The 21,214-nt window shown below is 45.2% G+C and overlaps 2 protein-coding genes across 7 annotated transcripts in view; both read right to left on the bottom strand.

The window, feature by feature from the left end:
- Positions 1–490: 490 nt before the first annotated feature.
- Positions 491–8,481, bottom strand: SERPINC1 (serpin family C member 1). The gene is made up of 7 exons (XM_065649085.1): positions 8,404–8,481; positions 4,265–4,643; positions 2,739–2,954; positions 2,274–2,411; positions 1,789–2,182; positions 1,393–1,457; positions 491–1,005 (listed from the first exon to the last, which is right to left on the bottom strand). Exons 2-7 carry the CDS (start codon positions 4,637–4,639, stop codon positions 832–834), a joined length of 1,362 nt encoding a protein of 453 aa, XP_065505157.1. The 5' UTR covers positions 4,640–4,643; positions 8,404–8,481; the 3' UTR covers positions 491–831.
- A 3,213-nt stretch (positions 8,482–11,694) lies between these two features.
- The window catches only part of RC3H1 (ring finger and CCCH-type domains 1), a 62,246-nt gene continuing 52,726 nt past the window's right edge, over positions 11,695–21,214 (bottom strand). For all 6 annotated transcript variants that reach the window (XM_065649108.1, XM_065649112.1, XM_065649114.1 and 3 more), the window contains one exon: positions 11,695–20,379. In XM_065649108.1, the coding sequence (XP_065505180.1) occupies positions 20,226–20,379 (154 nt within the window). In that variant the 3' untranslated portion in view covers positions 11,695–20,225. The remainder of the gene's footprint in view (positions 20,380–21,214) is intronic.

Here is a 21,214-nt window from a genome sequence, read left to right as displayed (position 1 = left end):
ATTCAAAGCCTCAGCTACGTGAAGCTTTCGCCAGTGACTGCTCAGCACTTGGACACAGACACGCCAGAGCTGTTGGCAAGTAGGGTGCTGGTGTTGGGCAGCGTTTCCACCTACCAACTGTTCCACGCAGAGCCGTGTAAAGATCACAGAACAGTTTGGGTTGGAAAGGCCCTTCAAAGCTCCCCCAGTGCCCCCCCTGCCCTGAGCAGGGACATCTGCACCAGCTCAGGTTGCTCAGAGCCCCGTCCAGCCTGGCCTGGGATGTCTCCAGGGATGGTTCAGCCACCACCTCTCTGGCCAACCTGGGCCAGGGTTTCTGGCCCAGCCAGCACATGCCCTTTGGCTGCGGCTGTTCCACAGACCTCTCCAGCATGGGGTTGTTCTGCTGGGACTTTGCTGAAAAAGGAAAGTTTAAATAAGTCTAGGAAGTGACTTAGTGAAAACTGTCCATTCAGAGATCAGTTTGTTACATACAGATCTGTGGGTTTTTAATGTACCAGGGTATCAGAGTTACAGATTGAGGCCTGAAAGGGAGGAGGGTTGGATATAAGAAAGACGGCAATGCTGCACTGGGGTTTAAGTGCCACAAAAACACTGATGTCGGAAAAAATTCAGCTTCCCTTCACAAGAAGGATGGAGCAGGTGAGGTGCCCTCTGCCCAGCTTGACACAGCGAGGAGGAGCGGTAACAGCCCAGCTGGACGCAGTCCCTCCCTGCAGCACACACCAAACAGTAAAACCAACCACCCCAGGAGCAGCCTGGGCTTTGTGGCAATACCCACCGCCCCTTGGCTGGGGCAGAGAAGGGAGAAGCGAGGGCCTGACAGCCGCTTTAGGAGCAAGGATCAGCTATTCTGCCCATGAAGATGATGGTGTTGAGGGCGACTTCCCGGATGAAAAGCAGGAAGGGCCTGTTGGCGTTGAAGATTATTCTGTTCATGGGGAAGGAACGGCCGGAGACGGTGACAGCTGTAGCAGCTGATGCCTCGCTGCCTTCTTCATTCACCTACCAACCAAAAGAGAAGACAGGATTAAAAGATGGGCATTAGGCAGTAAGTAGACTGCTCTTCCTCCTCCTTCCTCCTCAAAACCCCAAACTGCTGAGGAACTGAACAGCATAGGGTCAGAGCTATTTTTATTTTGAATCATAGAATCATTTGGTTGCAAGAGACACTTCAAGATCATCAAGTCCAACCATTAACCCACCCCTGGCACTACCCCATGTCCCTGAGAACCTCATCTCCGTCTGTGCAACCCCTCCAGGGATAGCGACTCCACCACTGTCCAGGGCAGCCTGTTCCAACACCCGACAACCCTTTCTGGGAAGAAATTTAATGCTTCATATTTTTAAAAACAAAGAGGAAGACACTTCCTGGGGCAAAACAAGGCTTACCTCAAGGAAGGCTTTGTGGAAAGCCTCAGATACGTACAGGTCTGTACGGCCCTCTGCAATGATACCTGCAATACAAGATGGAGAAAGTTAAAACCACGTTTTTTAGACAGCAGCTCAAGAGAGCCCCGTCGTGGCCTGCGTTCAAGCAGAAGACACATCTGTACTAAGACAAGAATGTCCTCCACCAGCTGCAATTGCCTGCCTAACTCCCACACCCTGAATGCAGAGCAGGGCTGCATGTCCACAATGGGACTGACCAAAGAGTCCATCACTGACTGCAGCAACATCTAAATGCTTTGACGTTCTTGTTCCTCACGTGCTGCTGCACCTACTGCACCTGTGGAGGAACAGCTTCCTCCCACCTCTACCCTGCACCACCCCATCCCCACATCTGACCTGGGAGTCTGGCATTTTCCGGACTGAAGAGATCTTCCAGCCCCATTTTTCTCAGCTTCTCCTTGACGCTGAAGCTGTCCTCAACGCGGAAGCGAGGGAGGTAGACAAAGAGAGACATCTCTGTCATGGAGTCTATCCAGCCCTGCAGCTTCTCCGATGTCAGGTCTCGCTCCACCTCCACCAGCGTTGTCCCAGCATGGGGCAGGACCAGCACCATCGTGATATCGTCCCCTTTGTAAGGCAGCTCCAGCACCTGGACTTTGTCCTGGGGGATGGACACGTGGTGGAATTTGGACTCCTGGTACATAATTGAGACTCTGCAGGTTTCACCGTTGGCTTTATGAAATAAATCCAGTTTTGTGTTTGGAGCTGGAAACCGCGATTTCCAGTGCCCCTAAGAGGGAGATGGAGAGGACAGAGACAAACATGAGCATCATGTTTTCCCCCAGGGAAATGTGCTGCTCCCCCAGTTTTCTTCACCATACCTTAAAATAAATGGTGTTGACCAGGACCAAGACAGTGAGGTCATCAATACCTCTTTCTGGGATCACTTCTGTAATGCGCCTCTCCGTCTTATTAGCCACCCACTCATTAATGATGTTCCTGGAAAGTTCTGGCTTCTCCTGATGGAAGAGACCCCAAAAAAAGATTAAGTCAAGGCTTTTAAACATCTCTTTGTACCCCTTCTGCAGGAGCACAGAGTGCGTGCGTGCTCGGGGAGGACACTGCTCCCAGCAGTGGTTAGAAATGAGAAGCTGGGATATGACTGTGGTTTAGGTGAGCTGAGACAGGAGCTGCTCCATCCCATACACCCTCCTGCCCCCACCGATGTCCCATGCACCCAGAACAAGGCACTCTCTGTGGGCAAAAGGTAGGGACACAGCAAAAGCAGAAGGATGGAGGGAGAAAAACAAGCAAAAAAGAAAAATCCCCAAGTAGCTCAAACTCACTTTGAAGTTCAAGGGCCAGAGTTTCGCTCCATAAACGATTTCACTAATGTTCTGGTAAGTCTCATTAAAGACCAAAGATTTCTCCCCGAAGAGGCGGTTGGCTGATATCAGCTCTGAGGATTTGTTGGCTTTCTTGTAAAGCCGGCAGTTCAGCTTGGCAAAGAAGAAGTGGATCTGATCGGATGTCTTCTCCGAAATGGTGTCGAAGCGAAAGACCTGGAGGAGGCAAACAGTGAGAAGGAATCCATGAGCAGGCTCTTGTGCTCCCACAGCAAGTGATGATCCTGCCTTTACCTGCTGCTCAACAGCCTCAAACACGGAGCCCAGAAATGTGCAGCCCCTCAGAGCTCCACCCTCCGTGTTTAATTTGGAACCCAAATCTACGTAAAAGCAACATATCACTAGCCTGAGACCTTGGAGTCCAAAACAGAGGACTGAAACACCAGCCAGCTAGACACAGGTCTTGGGTCAGTGCTGGTCACGGGAGGACTCACAAGGTTGGTGCTAAACCTTCTTATGATGATGCCTAAGGCTGCTCCTTCCCAGGAGCAATTCTCCCGGCCTGTTGAGTAATTCTGGTACACGTTATCTATTTTTGCAGGGAATGGAACTACGTAGCAATCATTGTGAGGGTAGACTTCTGCAGTACAGTGAATTTTTTCTTATCTGCTCCCGTAATCGCTGCCAGCTGGAAGGACATCTATGATTTGTCTACTACTATCCAGCCTCAGGGCTTTAAGGCACAGAAAATCCCATAGCACGTTGCTCCACACAAACATCTGGAATCTCTGGCAGAGTTTCATATGAGGCAAAGGTGGTTTTAGTGGCCCTTTTGCAGGGAAAAGCGGGGATACGGAGAGCAGCTCTGCATCCTGGGTGGCTTAGGCACAGAAGGGTCCCCTTCCAGCAAGGAGGGCTGCCCAGAAAGGGGAGGCACGAGGGAAGGTTTTGGGAGATGTGGTTCACTCTTCTGCTCTGCCCTGGACTGTGTGGATGACAGCAGGTGATCCCAACATCACTTACTCCAGAAGTAACCGAGACCTGGAAGCCAGGTGGGATGCAGGGTGTGTCTTATTTTTGTCCCAAGGGAGAGAGAGGGAATGTGAAAAAGAACCTCTCCCAGTGGGACTCAATGTCATGGCTTTTCATGCCTTTTGCACAAGGAAAGGCTTAACTGTCTGCTCAGCTACGTGCTTGCCCAATCTACAAGAAACAAACTATTCCCGTTCCCTTCCCTCACCTCCCAAACGGGCTTCCTTTCCTCCAGATGAAAACTAACCTCTCAAACCCAGGAAATCCACCCTGAATGCTGGATCCAAATACGGAATCAGAGGAAAGGGCTGGGATCTAAACGAATCCAGAGAGAAGCAGCCCGTGTATGTTCCTCCCAGGGGCTCATTTAAATAAATGTCTCCCTTCCCAGTCCAGGGAGCCATCCTGACCCAGAGAGCCCTTTAGCAGTGGTTGGCCACTGTCACCTTTGTGGCCTTTCAGACCCAGGGAAAGGCTGAGGAAGCGCCACTGACCTCCATGAGCTGCTGGAGGGTGCTACCACAAGCTCCGAGCTTGGTCATGGCAAAGGCCGTAGAAATACTGAGGGGAGACATAAAGATGTTTTCCCCATTGTCCTTGGAGTCAGCCAGGTACTTGTAGAAGACAACGGCAAAGCGTGAGTTGGCCTTTGACAGCTCCCAGACCCGGGGGTTAGCAGACTCCGGGAGCTTGCCCTTCCCTGGCTCTTGCCCCTCGCCCTCCTGGGGCTTCTTCTCGGGGTTGCGATAGATGCAGATGGGATTCACCGGGATGTCGCGTGGCTTCGCGGTGCAGATGTCTTCCACGATGTAGCGCTCAGGGGCAGCCAGACCCCAGACGCTGAAGAGACACACCAGAAAGAGATGCATTGTCCTGGAACCAGAAAGAGAGAGTTTATACACACTCACGCGCCCAGAAAACCCACGCTGCCAACATCAGAGTGACAGGAGCCCCACGGTCCTCTCCAATCATCCCTGTGTCCTGCAGCTGCAGGGTAAAGCAGGAGGACAGATGCCACGAGCAGGACAAGCATGCCTCTGAGAACACACTGCTTTTCAAAACAATCCACTGAAAATGGTGCTTCCCTAGAGCCCTGGGTGCCTTCTTTTTTTAAACAGACCTGCAGTCCAGGTGAATTTATGCTTCTGTACATGTCCCATGGGGAGAACCCCCCCAAGCTCCAGAGACCAGTTGGCCTCAGACAAAAGGATTTTTTACAGTTTCCTTCCCCTTTTCCTTGGGGAAATCTCCTAGTTTTCCTGGTCTCTTTTCTCTCTTCACCTGTCCCTTCACCTTCCTCTGTCCCTTTCAATCACTGTCTGTGCTTCATGCTATTTAAATTATTGGTGCAGGAAAACGCTACAGCAGAGAAGGGATAAGGAAGACGTCTCCAGGGGTATTGGACCCTCCACGCATTGAGCACCTTTAATCCCTAAAAAGTGTATTTTATAAGCATGTATGGTGTATTAGGTGCATCACAACTAGTCCTATCTGAAGTTCCCAACATCTCAATGCAAAGTGACTGTCCCTGGTACCTGGGGAGGGCAGGCTCATGTGAATAATCACGTTCCAGCAAAAGCAAGTCTTTGAAAATCTCCCAGCAAGGCAAAGATAATTTATCTTTCCCACCTTTGCTAAAGCAGGGGATCTGCAGATCCCATCAGCTCCGGCAGCAAGGCCTCAGCAGCTATCCCAGGGCTGCTGAAGCGGCACACGAGATTTCCTGCGCGCTGCGGTTTTGAGGTGCCCTTTACATGACTCTGCGTTGGGTTTGTTCGCACACCCATGGGAGGAAGCTCACGGACCGCAGCCGCAACAGCTCGGGAAACAACCGCTGGGAAGGGCTGGCAGCCCGCCCGGCTCTTGCTGGCCGTGGAAGAGTTTTTCAAAGACACTTCTAACTCGGGTAGGTCCCTGCCTGCCCCATGTACTCGCTGCCACAGCCACCAAGCACTGCCTCCCGAGTGGCTAAATTAAATATCAGCTGCATTTAGTGCTGGCGATCTCTGTGTCTGTGGTCTTGCCAGCCCTGGTGGGCCAGCACCTGGGGGAGGAAAACAGGAGCGGCTCAAGAACTGATCTGGGATGCAGGAAACCTCTGGGCTCTTTCGCAACCCGCTCCCCAAGCTCTTGGGCAATGACTTCATCTCAGCTTCAGTTCCTCAGCAAAAGCAGAAATTACCTCATTTGGCACCAAGACCACATTGAGCCCTGAGGGGCCCTCTCTAGCTAACAGCATAGCAACAAGTACTGCAAGAAAACATGCAAAACGAGACACACTTGGAATCAGAGAATCATTTCAGTTGGAAGAGACCCTCAGGATCATCAAGTCCAACCATAACCAAACTCCAGCACTAAGCCATGTCCCTACGAACCTCGTCTAAATGCCTTTTAAACCCCTCCAGGGATGGTGACTCCACCACTGCCCTGGGCAGCCTGTTCCAATGCCTGACAATCCTTTCTGGGAAGAATTTTTTCCTAATATCCAATCTAAACCTCCCCAGCACAACTTGAGGCCATTTCCTCTCATCCTATCACTTGTCACTTGGGAGAAGAGACCAACAGCCTCCATGCTACAACCTCCTTTCAGGCAGTTATAGAAAGCGATAAGGTCTCACCTCAGCCTCCTGTTCTCTATTAAGAGCCCAGGTCCGAATGGAAAATGCAGCTGCAGACTGGCTTGGGGTAAAGTAAAAGCACTTACTATACCTGTAAAGGCTAGAATAAAAATGGGAGATTGTGGAAATAAATGCACATGAAATAAAGGATGACATGCTCTGGACCCAACTTTGCTTCCGTGGGTTTCCCTCCATACTCTGGGGCCACAAGTGCTGCTCAAAAATTGTCCCTCACCAGCTTCGTCACCCTCCTCTTTACTCTCTCTAGTACCTCAGGCCACAGCCACCACTCTTGCTGGTAACAACAAACAGATTATCTTTCAAAAGTTTTAGGACAGATGCAACACCACAAAGGGGAAAAAAAAAATTATAAAAGGGGAAGGAAGTCAACCAAATACAGAAACAAAAACCACCACCCAGGGCAGGAGGGCAAGAAAAAGGAAAAATATTCAGACAATTGAAAGTACTCCAGGAAGCACAGCTCTTCCGAACCTTCCTGTAGGAGTGAAATAAAATCAGCCAGCAACAAGGCAGGGACACTTTTGTGTCCCGCAGCCCCAGGGCCAGGACCGGAGCGGCTGTCCCTTGTCCATGCTTCATTGTCACCGGCTCCAGCAGCACTGACGCGCTCATGGCTGGTCCCACCGCGGAGGGGACAACCTCACCGCAGTCCCTGCCGGTCACTCCGCTCACCTCCGGGAAAGACACGTCCACAAGCGCACGGTGACCTGGCTGTACAAGCGCAGCTGCCTGCTCCTGTCGAGACAGAGGCAGATCGTGGCATCTGCCATCACATCAAGCGCTGCTGATCTCACATTTAAAACCCAAAGCACAAGAGCGGGGAGAGCACCTCATCTTCACCCCGTCCTGATTAAATGGGAAATGCTAGTTTCTACCTCACAGTAAAATCTTGACTCTGTCAGCTTGGAGGAGACATGGATTTCATACTAATGCCTTAAATAAAATATATCAGCCGCTAAGCCTGACTCAGCCCCTGATGTGCCCAGCCTGTGTACACAGCATTTCCTGCAAGAGAGGAGATGTGAGACTCAGGGTGAACTACCACCTCAAGAGGCAACAGCCACCCTTTAGGGCAAAAATCTTTGCTATTTCTTTGGCCAGCTCTTTGCGGTAGCACTTGGCCAAAACCTCCCTCCTCCTCATCTCTTTGACTCCCTTTTCCCCTGCAGCGCTGCCACGCACTCCGCATGTCAGCTGCTTTCATCCTGGAAGGATCCCAGGCAACATCGCCGCCTGAAAGGGGCTGCTGGCAAGGAAGGTTGTAAAAATTAAGAAGGACTCTTTTCCTCTGCTTCACCCCTTAGGAAGTGTAGAAAGCCAAGAAACACGCTGCTGATTCAGCTCAAAATCAGAAGGCTCCGGACAAGTGTACAGAAACTTCCTCCATCCCATGCCTGCTGTGCAACACAGCCGGGCTCCAGCCAGCTCTTCCTCCATCCCACTCCTCCTCATCGCTGCACGAAAGGACAGCTAACTGGGCTCAGCCTCCAGCAACCACCCTACTAAACCTACCGGTGCCACCCGTGGCGGTGTGAACACCCCACAGCACCCACGCCGTGTGCTAAAGAGCCCAGCAAATGTTAAGCGGCTCAAAACATTTTGAGATGGACTTAGGCTCTTGAGGATAAAAGCCTTCCCCATCCCCCCAGGCCCCAAAAACAGAGTGCAAAGCAAACGAGGAGTGCTCTTTTACAGCCGGGCAAGAGATCAGTGATTACTCAGGACAACCTGGCCTTAAGAATTGCTCTCCACACCACAAAGCATTGCTACAGGTCAGGGATAAAACTCAAGCATGACCCATTAGTGAGCGGTACAGAAGCAAGGCTTCATGACAGCTGCAACGGGAGGACCCTCTTGAAACGGCTCCTCGGGCCCATGCCCGGAGAGAAAAACACTCTGGCAGCAGCTAAAATTAATTGGCTCCTATAAAGGGAAATGATCTGTGATGAGGATTTAATTAACAACGAAACATGAGTGGAATCTGTTTCTCTTACCTGCCCCTGTACCTCCAGCCTTCTGCTTTTAGGATGTAAATGCAAATCGTTAAGAGGACAGGCGGTCTTGCTTGAACCCAAGCCAGTCCAAAGAAGATTCCCCACTGGATTTCTGTGCTCAAGCAGAGCTGAGACGAAAGCAGGGGACGGTGGGAGGGGAGGAGGATGCTGAGGCCAAAGGCTGATGACCAGCTGCAGAAGGTTAAGCAAAGAGCAGGGAAAAAAAAGCAATGTTTAGTTTAAAAGAGGTTTTAAAGTTCAATCTGACAAGGGAAAGCTTGACCACTTACCCCACACAAGTGCCAGATGCCTTCAGTTCTTGCCACTAGAAAATTCACTGCTCCAACCATGGGAAAAAAACCCCCCAGATTTTCAAGAGTTCAAATATAATTGCGCCGCTCTAAGGTATTTGTAAATCTCACTTCGGTACCTTGTAGCTCAGCAAAATGTTTCCCTCTGCGCCCAGCCCCATCACCCAAACAGGCACAAGTTGGGAGAAACTGCCCCACTTCACACTCTGCAGTTTCAAATACGATTCCTTCGTAGCTCCACTCACCTTTCCACTGGCACAACCGGGAAGTTGAGAATTACCAGCATCTCCCCCCGGCTCCAGCCCACACGTAGCAGTGTCGGGAGCAGGGCCGAGCAACACAATTTCTGCTCTGGGATGCAGTTGCTCTACAAATTCAACAGCGTTGCCTCCTGAACATCAAAACCCAGGATATGGCAGGCTTGGCGGGTGCTAAAGCCGCACTGTAACTGGCCTCCAGTAAGAGTCCAGGTCTTAATGGAAAATGCAGCTGCGGACTGGTTTAGGGGAAATTAAAAGCCCTTACTATACCTGTAAGGGCTAGAATAAAAATGGGAGACACATTGTGGAAATAAATGCACATGAAAGAAAGGATGACATGCTCTGGACCCAACTTCATTTCTGTGGGTTTCCCTCCGTAGCCCGGGGCCACAAGTGCCACTCAAAAATTGCCTCTGCCCAACGTATCATTCTTGCTTTCTCATCAGTTCCACAATCAGGGATATCTTCCTCAAATTTTCCACTGTAACTCACGCTCTTGCAGGTCCCAGGGTCTTTGGGGGGGAATTAGGGATCCTCCACACCCTGCAGAGCAGCTGGCAGACATCCAGGCAGGGGTTTCCACTCACCTCATGCTCAGAGGTAGTTTAATGCAGTAAAACCAAGAGCAAACACCTACCGTATTTTGCACACTCCACACAGCTCAAGCTAACATGAAAGAACACAAAGTACACTAGAACTGTGACTGTGCACTTGCTTCACTGTAAAAAGAGAGGCCAAACACCCAAAACTGAGCAGGGAAATGCTTTCTTTAATGGTGGTGGCCCTATTAACAGTGAGGTTAAATTCCAAAATTGGCACTGGAGGGCTGAAGGGATCTGGAAGTTGCCCAAGCCATATCCTTTAGGGTGGCAAATATATGTTGTTGGGTTTTTTTAGTGCAGTATTTAACTGGCAATTTATTGCCAGTCCAGCTCAAAGCAGCAACCCAGCCCTCGCGCCTGGGCAGAGCTATACCTCAGTGAGCATCCCAAATGCCAAGTGTGATAATACAAACCCTTAGCTGCCTCATTCACTCTAGCGGAAGGACATTTTTCCTCCCAAAGCTGCTGTTCACAACCCCAGAGCAGGAACCGACTGCTCAAAACCATCAAGTGCCAAAGCTCTCAGCCGGGTGGCCTCGGTTTTAGTCTCTTCCCAAACTCACAGTCCAGAAGACAGGGAGTTGGAGTTCACCACCGCGTGGAAGGAGGTTCCAGAAACAGCTCCAGAGCTGGGCCAGGGGACCCCATTGCCGCAGGGTGCTGCTGCCTTTTGCCCATGCCCAGGAACGGTGCAGCCCAGCACGGCGCTGTGCTGGGGAAGGTCGCAGGTTCTGCTCTCTTGCTCCCCAGAGGAAAGGGCCCAGAGCAGTTCACAGCAGCAGGGAGACAGTGGGTTTCGTCAACATGCACACACTGTCCTCTCAATTGCACCATTTTTGGAGATGCTGCGAACAGCCCTTAAACATACCCGGATGGTGAGCAGGAACACAAACCTGCTCAGATTTTGGGTCGTCCTTTGGGTGCTCGCTGTTGAGTTTTACAGCGACGCAAAAGGAGGAAGACTCATGCACTCAGAGAGCGAGACTGGATCAAGAAATCCCGTGTTCTGGGCTAGCCTTCAGCTCCTTTCTGTCCAGGTATCCATACCCAAAGGGAAAAAAAACTCCAGCAGCTGCCATCCGCTTGAACCCAGCCTCCCCTCTTTTCCTGATACAAACCCCTCCAAGTTTCCCCAAAGCTGATGCAGAGCAGTCACCGCTCCCTTCCGAAGGATCTGATTCTCCACAGCATTTCAGATCTTTAAAAGCCAAACACTGCAGAATTACTCTTTAAAAAAAAAAAATTCTTGAGAGTACCTGAGCATCCTGGACCCTCAGACTAGTGGGAAAAGTGGAAAAGAAACCATCACCAACTGAAACATCCAGTTTTCTGCTGGATTGCCCAATAAATATAATTCTCTTTTGGAAATTCATCATCCAGCAAGAAAATACAACTGTGTGGAAGTGTGAGGGGGTCGAACAGCGAGCAGTGATGGGCTTCAGTCCAGCAAAGCACGCGCCTCAGCCCAGATCCACTGTGCCTGGGCTCAAAAGTCAAGATACAAGTAATAACTTGCCTGAACTCCCAGGGCAGAAGGCTGTGCTTCCAGTAGGACAGGGAATCATTCATTTTTCAGTGAAGTAGCAGCTAATTCTGTATCAGACTATGTTCAGGCAGTCTCAGATTTATAGCCAGCTACTGACTTGCTAAAGCCCACAAAAAGGAGTAGATTAAAAATCACAAAGCAGACCGTGCATCGAACGTTGTTCTCACTTTAAAGCAGGTTCCAAACCAGGCTCGACATTAAGAGGGACACTCCTTGCTCTGAAGGGCTTGTTTTGCTCTAGTTTTTTGGAGGGTTTTTTGTTTGTTTGTTTAAATATGTAGACTCTTTGAGAAAAATAATTCATTTTCCTAATTGAGTATCCTTTTTGTTCACCTCTTTTGAACACATGAAGCAGTCACTTCGCTTACAGGTAGAGTCAGAGAGGAAGAGGCCAGATCCCCAAACCAAGGCACGGGGCTTCTCTGCTATTTGGCATCTCTTATGCTCCAGCCTGGCTGAGAACAAAAACATCCTCGATCTGAAGAAAGTCTTACACCTCATCCCAAATATACAAGAATGCACATTCATCCCAGACAGAAAAATGAGAGATATTTCAAAGTGTTCTCCATTAATTTATCATTTAATATAAATGCTGACAGAAAAGCAGGTTAAGACCTTGTAGACACTTCAATCTATTTACAAACCAAATAGTGAATTGCCACCTTTCCACTCATTATTTTTCTGTTGAATCTGCAACTCAAAGGACCCTTAGACACTATGTGGAAGCAAGGTGAGGCTGAGCTTTAAAAGGGAAAAAAAGCAAGGAGAAGAGGGAAGAAGAACTAGCATTTTAATATACGGCTTTTTCTATATAACCACCATGCATACACAACAGGTCTTCACTTCCTTGTTCTTTAACACACAAGTGACACTGTTGGCTCTATAGTTCTAAAAAAAGAAATAAAGGAGACAAATACTGACTTCCAGATCCCTCGCCCTTTGCCTCCTTCAAACCATTCTGTTCCACTTCAGCACACCTAGGCTTGCCTTTCAAGTTTAAAAAGTATATTGTGAGAGCAAAGACACAGGGAGTTGGTTATAGGGGACTGTTTCTTCTACTCCTTTTGTCATCTCAGAGTTTCTCCAAAAGGTAGTAAAGCATCTAACCTTTCAAGGAAAGGGATCTCAATGCCTTGTGTGCCTCTGAATGTCTCCCTCGTGACCAGGCCTGTATGTACAACACTTCAAAGTTCCCCTGAACTTGCAAAGAATTCAGTTTATGGAATTCTTATCATACATTCTACTTAATCTCTATTCCTATTAAAAACGTTTTCATAGTTACAAACAATAAATATTCATGATACCAACCCAGAGTCAGCCATTCTCATAAAGGTTCTAGATTTTTTCTTTTTTTGACAAGGAAGAGAAGCAGGAAAGGAAGAAAACAGCAGAATGAGAAGCAAGAAAACGACTAGCTCAACAGAGAGAATCCGTGACATTTTGCTTAGCATTGACTTATGAGAACAGTAGACAGGGTATTTCACTTCTCCAGGATCCTAAATAAAGTCAAGAAATAGTTGATAACCTGACTCAACAAATCTCATGGTCTCCTTTATTACCTAGACTATCCTTTTTATTTTATTTTTTGTTACATATACCTCTGCAGGGCACAATCACATACAATCAATACGATTGGAAAATTACATGAGCTCTATCCCAAGCATATATGCACCAATGTTAAAAAGTTATTTAAAAAACCAAACAAACCAAAAAAATAAAATAAACTCCACCCAAAAAGGTGATAATGACTGCAGAATGTCTCGGGGAGACTTTTATGGAACTACCAAGATCAAAGAAAACTAGGCTTACAAAAAAAGAGGAAAAAAAAGAGTCATCTATAGAGAAATCCCACAACTGGAAGTTGATGGTTTTAAAGAGGGGGTGGGAGCTGTCATCTAGAAGCTTCCACAACTCTTTCCCTCCTCCCACATGTGCCTTGCCTCACCTCTTCCTCCCCATCACAACAAATACAATGGGGAAAGAGCTCGACACAATGCTACCAGTCATAGAAAACAGGGAAAAATCATCAAGCTACAGCACAGTCGCTAAGCTGGCTTCAAGAAAAGCTTCTCTTGGCATAGAGGCTGCTCACACAGCAAGCAGAGGCCAAAGGAGTAATGGGAAGTCCTTAAGATTAGAAAAAAATGGAAGTCATTTGATGTGTTCGATTTGCCCGTGTTACAGCAGCTTCACTTCGGAGAGGCTGCGGATTAAAGGTACCAATTGTAAACTGTGCGGCAGCAGTGACAGGAACAGGGTTTCCTCTCTTCTGTCTCAGGTTGCTTTATACGTTTAGAAAATGCTGCTACCACGTTGGTTTTTTTTTAATCCAGACATAAAGAGGTCAGTGCACACATCCAGTTGTGGGATCCATCCAATATACAACCTGGTTTGGATGCCAAAGACTTGCGAGTACTGTCTGCCACGGAATTATTAATAAAAATCCTTTTAACATTACAACGAAGCAAATAATTTCTTAAACAAATACTCCACAGGATTTTCTTTTTTGCTTACAGATATATTTTCCCCATACACTTTTCAAATGTAATTCCATCATCTCTAACATTTTTTATTTTCAGAGACACTGCACCACCTGTTGCTACCACTTTTCCCAAGACTGTATTTTTCAAATTGAAGTTAGTAGTTGTTTTCCCTAAAAATTCTAGATCTTAGAATCAGTTGTCCAAAGACACCCAACTTGCTGGATGCAGCCAGACACCTAAACTTTTCCAAATGCTGAATACCTGGTGATTTGCACTAAAACCATACACAAACTCACTGAAATTGCAAAGATTGCCTGGGAAAGATGAGCTAATTATTTAGGTTATTAGCTATAGGCATCCAATTTTGATTATTATAGTCATATATTTTAAGCTTCAAATGACTGGGATGCTCCTGATGCAGACAAATCCACAGTCCCACGCGCTCTTTTTATTGGGAAATTTCAGAAAGAGTTGCACTCTTTGCTTATCATAGTGTTCAAAGAGTTTCCACAGCATGATATTACACTTGCCATTGGGAAATAAAATTATAAAGAAAAACAATATTAAGTTTGTTCTCCTTTTCCTACTAATCAAGGCTCTACCTGCATCACAAGAAGAGTCTTGAAGACTGCGATAACACTAAGCAGTTACATTCTTCTTCCTACACAAGAATAAAGACCACACGTTAACTGTATAAGGACACTGCTGGGATAACATTCCCCAAAATCGCTTACTAATATTGTGTAACTTGAACTAACTTACTCTAGTCTTTCACCCCCCTGACATTTCAACAGAAGACAATGCAGTTGCTAACAGCTGAGTGTGGAAAAGAGAATCCCCAATGAAGTTTTTGACACTTTGGACTATATGTGGTCTGAGAACAACTCCATTTGCGCTACATAATCCATATGCTCGTGTACTGCAAGTAACTGTTAGCAGCAAGGCTATACCTTACAGGTGGCTCAGAAGAGCAGCTTCACTTGCCTCATAAATTCAGCGTTTACATCTACTCAAGCAAGGCAAATGTTTTTTCCAGTTTGTGCCTAAATCACCATTTAGACAACTCAAGAACCTTTGCTTCCTTTTTTTCATCCAGGGGAGCAGATTTATTGTGATACAAAAAAAAAAAAAAAAAAAAAAATCAAGCTGCTGACACACTAACTTTTTTCTGGTTGTTTTTAAGTCAGTGCTACCAACATTAGGAGACGGGAATAGGAAGGGCGTGTTTTGGAAAGTGAACGATGATAAAATAGGAATATGAAGGTAACATCGTGCCCCAGTCTTGCTCTGTGCTCCTTCCATCTATTCTAGGACTACAAAATCTTATTCATACACACACAGACAAGCACGAAACTTGCACCCTGCTTATATGTTGTTGTGGGGTTTTTTTCCTCCCATTTTAGAACAGAGAAGATGAGTCAGCACTCCTGCTGCTGAGCTTTCTGATTATTAGCACTGAATTTCTTGGACCATGAAACTGGCTCTGAAATAGCGCGTCAACCAAAGATACTTTATATTGGGGTTCTTCAGATAACTATCCTGTAAGTCTGCTTCATTATAGTCCAGATTGATAAACGGAAATGAAGGTTTATGCTACTCTGCCTTACACACTTCTCTCTGCAACTAAAAACTTCCATGAGTTTAAGTTAGATCAAGGATGGAAAATGCAAGCGGCTTTCTTGTGTTAGTAATGAAAAGCCTCACTCCCAGCCCTTTCTAATACAGGATTTGCCCCACCTTACTCAGTCTGTGCTGTCAAGAGACAATATCATCATACGAGTTTGCTTCTTCCACATCTAATTTAATGTAATGCTCCAGTTTGACAAGTCTTTTCAGTTCCAATGGGCTTAAAAGTCAGTCACATTTGCAACACAGATTTAGCTTTCACTGTAACTGAAGAAATTTTAAATCAGTATTCAGTTTAAACACTTAAAGACAAGGCTTCTTTGATTATATAAAATTTCTACATTCCCTCTCCCTTTCTAAATGAGCCATTCCGTCAGCTGAATGCATGAGAGACTGAAAACACGCCAGAATACTCCAGATACATCTCAGTACATCGCAAATTGTACGACTAAATGGAATGATCTTCCACAATTCAATGCACGGATAAGGCTTGACAATCATCAACTTTTGCAAATTGTTATTAGGATAATACAGTCAACTCACAAAATCCTACAAAGATTTGACAATTGAAACGGCTACACCAGGGAAAAAAAAAAAGTGTGTAAAGCACAAGTCTTTGGCTCTCCTTTAAAGAAAAACAGCAGTTTACCATGTTTATACAGATCCCCCGTTTGCCTACCAGTAGGGGCAATATCACATTTGTGCATCACTGAGTAATAACACCATTAGAAAAGGCAACTTCACAGAAGTTATTGGCTAAGCGAATTCATTTGAATGCTCTGTTTTGAGGCAGCAAGCTGTCACTGTTACACAATCAGGGAGGGTGAAGGGGCAAGCCACAGAAGGAAAGGAAGGAAGGGATGGACAGAAGGGAGAGAATACAGCTCAGAAGAAACTACACAAAGCATTTAAGAAAGGGGATAACAGTGCTGCAAGTTTGAAAAGTGCTCTGATCTAAATATTAAAAAGTTTACTCTAAAATGGGACAAGATACAATAGAATACACGAGGGACAAAAGAAAAGTTTCTCCTATTAAGAGAACTAGGTCACAGGAAAGGAAGAAGAGATGTTGATAGAAGGAGAAGAAAAATAACACTCCAGAATAAACAAACATCATTTCTACACTGACTCAATTTCTGTTTGACATACTAAAGCTTAACCTAACACTTGAAGCTTCCTATTCTGGAGGGTCTGCCTGTGCTGGGGCTGAAACCCAGGTATCAATAAGGGTTCAAAGTTGTTTACTGCAGTAGAAAATGGAACCTACCTACCAAATGATGCAGTAGTGCCCTAACACCATTGTAATATTGTTTTCTTCTTGCCCAAGCAGAAGGAACTAAACTAGTTTCTAGCCGAGACCAGTTTCACAGAGGTGGACAGCATTCCTGTACAAGTTGGATAAAGATGGACTATAAAAATGAATGTAGTAGGATAGAGAATTACTCCAGAAATGTTCATTCCCTGGTTATTTGCTGTAACCATCAATGGTTCTTTTATACGTAGAATTATATGTCCTACTATCCTGTTCTACTGGGATGCTTTTCCACAACAAGGAAAAATTTTAAGTGCAGCTTCCAGAAAGACTTAAAAGCATGCACTGAGTTTTGCTGGTTGACTTGTTTCATCAACTAAACTTCTGCAAAAAACAGAAAAAGGACAAGAAGAGGGGGGGGGGGGGGCGGAAACAAGCCAAAAAAAAAAAAAAAAAAAAATCAATATTGTTGGTGGATATTAAACGAACTATTTGAGAAGCCAAACTATAATACTGGGCAAACAGGGCATTCACCTGGCGGCACCAATCACAACAAGGACACTATGCACAAAGTACAGCATGGAGAGCTGGATAAAGGAGAAAAAAAAAAAAAACCAACAGTAAGGTCTCCCTTCTAATCCACAGGTTTTGGAAGAATTCACCTTATGTAGGCCAGCAACCTGAATAGCTCTTACTGCAGAATTCCTTCCAGGAGCAAAAGTGGAGGAAAAACTAATCCTTAACCTGGCAAGGAAACTAGCTGGCACAAGTAATAAAAGGGAAAAAGTTTTCTTCCCCCTCCAGATTTTCTTCCTAGTGTTGAAAACGAATCTGTAGGTTCAAACAGATCATAACCATCTTAAAAAAAAATTCATTTTACATCAAGAATTACTGCAGCCAAAAAAAAAGGTACATTCTGGGCTCGTCCTCCTAAATTAGAATATTGCACTAATTATCTCAACTAAAATGAGCTCCCTGTGTTAATAAAGACACAGCAGGAAGAAGTAAAACTAATTAAAAGCAAGGAGAAGGCTGACCTGACAGTGGTGCTCTGCACTAAAGGATGGGAGAACAGGGCACAGTGCCCGTGTCAGTTGACTTGTGAGCAGGTTCATCATCGTCATTTCCAGAGCAGAGAAGGGAGGAACAGACCTGATGGGGTCAAAACCCAGCCTAGTTGTGCTCGGCTCAATGGGGAGCGGCTGTAACGCGAGGCCTCAAGTAGGAGATATAGATGGATGGGGGGGGCAAGGTGTAAATGAAGCTGTTCTACTGCAAAGATGATTCTTTGCCAAAAGTTAAGAAGGGTTAAAAAAAAAAAAGAGAGCAAGCTTCAAAACTACTTTAGGAAATTAAGAGGCCAAAGTTCAACTAAGAGCAAAATAAACCCCTGTGAAGACATATGGAAAGTGTGGGCGTGTGTGCTGAAAAATGCCTTTATTTTTGTTCAGTGCTTCTACCTCCCAGACATTTGATCACAACAGCTGCGCTCATGCGAAAAAATTCTTAAAACATACCCAATATATATACAGATATAACTATGTATATATGTATATATATATTTATATATAAATTTTTATTTAAATAAAAAAGAAAGCTCGAATCCCAAGCCAATATGTGTATCAAATCCTTGACCAGCCAGGTCTGTAGGGCATAATCAAATTCAATGTGAAATAGTATATAAACGCGGTGCCTTGACTGGGCAAATTAAATAATTGCTACTCGAAAGAGTCTTCTGTTTGGACTCTCCTACTGGTAGGCAATAGTGGGACTGTATCCCCTCCCACCCCCCATTTTGTTTTATTTAACAGTATGATGAATGCAAAGCTTAGCCCAAGGTTGCTATGACCTCAGCAGGAGTTAAGGTTAAGGAAAAAACTAAAAACCAAGAAAATTTATTAACTCTTGCTTTACCCAACCAAAGCAATGCAGTAATTTATTACATAACCAGTGCTTTCCGATTTAGTAGTCTAACTCAGAAAGAAAAAACAAACAAGAACAGGCCAAGAAGGAGGGAGCAGCACTTGAAAATCATTCTCCACAGAGTTCTTTGTGTACAGGGTCTCACCCCACTGCGTGTCAAAATAGTCAAAAAATGTGCAGCAAGAATTCAACTTCTTTCATTTCTTTAAAGAAAACATCTAGAAAGGCTTGCAGCTTCTCCAACTTATGCTTACAAAGCATCTGCTTGGAAAAATAGCACACTAGCTCTATCAAGCAAGATCTGTTTTTCAGCACTTCTGACAGGATCCTTGCTGTACCTGAAGTGATCCTTTTGATGCAACTTTTCCCCAATACAGGGAGAATCTAGGAAGGAAGGCAGACAAGCTGCAGATTGATTCTCAGGTGTCAAATTCTAATACAGACCTTAAACAATGCCAACTTTAAGAGAAATAAAAATTCCCCTCTATTTTTTAAAGATCGACGTCACAGACGCACACGAATCAAAGATGTCGGTCTCCTTCGGTGAAAGGTCCTCACAACATCATTACAATTAAACATGTATCAGTGAACAAAACAAAAAAACCCTCAAGGTATAGAGGAAGTTACTATGTTGTTAATAATAAAATAGCAATGAAGAAAAAACAAAGGTAATAGTGGCTGAGAAGGAGGCGTCCATGAACGACCTGTTTCAAAAGGCAGAGAGGCAAGTCCCTCTGCATCAAGGTACTTGTGTGGACTCTGGGTGAGCGTGTTTTAAAGGCAAAGTGAGAAGGGGAAAAAACCCCCCAGCAAATGCAAGATAAATTAACACAGTTCACCAGCTCATCAGCAGTTAACATCCTTCCAGCAACTGCAAAACCTTATGCTCCCTCTGCTTCCTATTTCTGGAGATTCTGGCCTGGTCAGGGCTGCACGACCTTCAGTGGTTTGTTAAGCTTCTCTACAGCAAGCCCCAGGTAACGAGCTCCAGAAATACCCGTGCTGTAGCAGATGGGCCTGCATTCTGCTGACCTCTCCAGTGCCAACAGAAAATAAAAGGCCAGCAACCTTGAAATAAAATAACATATGTTGGACACTTGATTTCTTATCCTCTTTAATTACATATGCTGTGCTGGATCATACACAAAGGACTGCACCTGTTGCATTGCAAAGATTCTGTCACTTGTAGTTTAAACTTAAATAATTTAAGCAAACAGTCTCACACAAGATAGGGTTCAGTTCCTAGCTATGATGGGAAGAATTGTTTTAAGAACGAAGTTTGCTGCACATCTTTTGACACCGTAATTCACAGCTACTCTCCAACCCCCATTCCTTGTTTACCTTTAAACCATGTAAGGAAGTGGCCACATTGTTTTAGTCATTGAAAAATTAAGATGATAGGGAACTATGCACTGGGTATGTAATAACACCAAAATAAAAGAAAAAACCTACTTCATTAAGATCATACAATTAATCAAACAGAGTATATATATAATATCTTTTTTTTTTTTTAAGCCCTGGGATCCAAGGCATCCAAAGTTATTAAAATAAAGTTCATTCACAGAACAAAAACAAATTTAATTTGAATCGCTTGCAGATACTGCTAATTTTCATATTTTTTTTAATTAAAAAATGCGTTAATGTGAACTATGTGCAGGATTTGTTTCTAGTAGTTGTGTTTGTGCACATTGCCTCTGGACCTGCTGCTCTGCTACTGCTGTTGCTCCTGGGTTTCTCCGATCACCCCTGGAAAAAAAAAAACGTGACGGAAGCTACCGAGACCCCAGCAAAAGGAACTCTGGGGTACGTTGGCCTCACTTCATGGAGCAGACACGGGTGAAACTCCCGCTCTCTGGGAGTCCTGGTTGTCTCCTCCTCCCTCCAGGTCCTCCGACAGGCTGAGAGACGCCGTCTTGTTCGACAGGAGGCCAATGTTCTCTTGTGTCAAGGCTGATCCATTCGGAACGTCGCTGCTGAAAGAAAACAGCGAGAAGAAAGTGGGAGGGGGTGAAGAGAAGTAATTACTGAGATTTTTCATTTAAGTAAAAAGGACTTTCACATTTGTTGCTGCAGCATCTCAAGGAACAGTTGTGAAAATATGTAAAGACTTGTCTTGTATAATAAATAGGTTGCCGGGTACGCTGGAGGTACTTACCAGACAAAGAACTGATATAAGGCTCGTTGAAAACAAGACTACATATTTTTAGGGTTCTAGTTTAGTTGTATTTTGCAAACTATTTCAATATATGCCAGAAGATGTACAGTATATATCTGTACAATGCAGACATTCCAGAATATTTAACTTATCTGGAGCATCTTAATTTTTTTGTTTTTAAAAAATAAATAGTTGTTTCAATTTCATTACTTTCAGAATTTCACATGGAAAAATTAGTTTCTGCTCTGAAGGCCTCAATCTAATGCTGCAGCATGGAACTCAAGGATCAGTTATAAGAAATACAGACTTCATAAACAATTGAGAGGGATGCATTTTCTGAATACACTTTCTGAATAAATATCCAGATTCCCAACTGCTCACATGAAGTTATGTAAGCTGAGCTTTTTCTGTTCAAAGTATTAGTGTGAGTACTCACAGATGCTTGCAGCCATCTGAAAACACTTGCTGTGTAGATTTCCAGTGTTCCCAGCCAACAACTTATTTCAATTGACTATCAAATGTGAGTTTAAATCAATCCCAGCATCTATACTGATAAAAATTGTTGCCTACAAATAGAAGTGATCTTAGTTTCAGAGTTCCATACCTTCCTAGACAAGATCCGCATCATAAACCTTAGCAGGATAGAATAACTT

Source organism: Caloenas nicobarica, chromosome 20 (genome assembly GCF_036013445.1).
Source record: "Caloenas nicobarica isolate bCalNic1 chromosome 20, bCalNic1.hap1, whole genome shotgun sequence".
NCBI classification, from domain to species: Eukaryota; Metazoa; Chordata; class Aves; order Columbiformes; family Columbidae; genus Caloenas; species Caloenas nicobarica.
The sequence above is the reverse complement of the archived record's forward strand: the minus strand, read 5'-3'. Positions and strand labels throughout refer to the sequence as shown.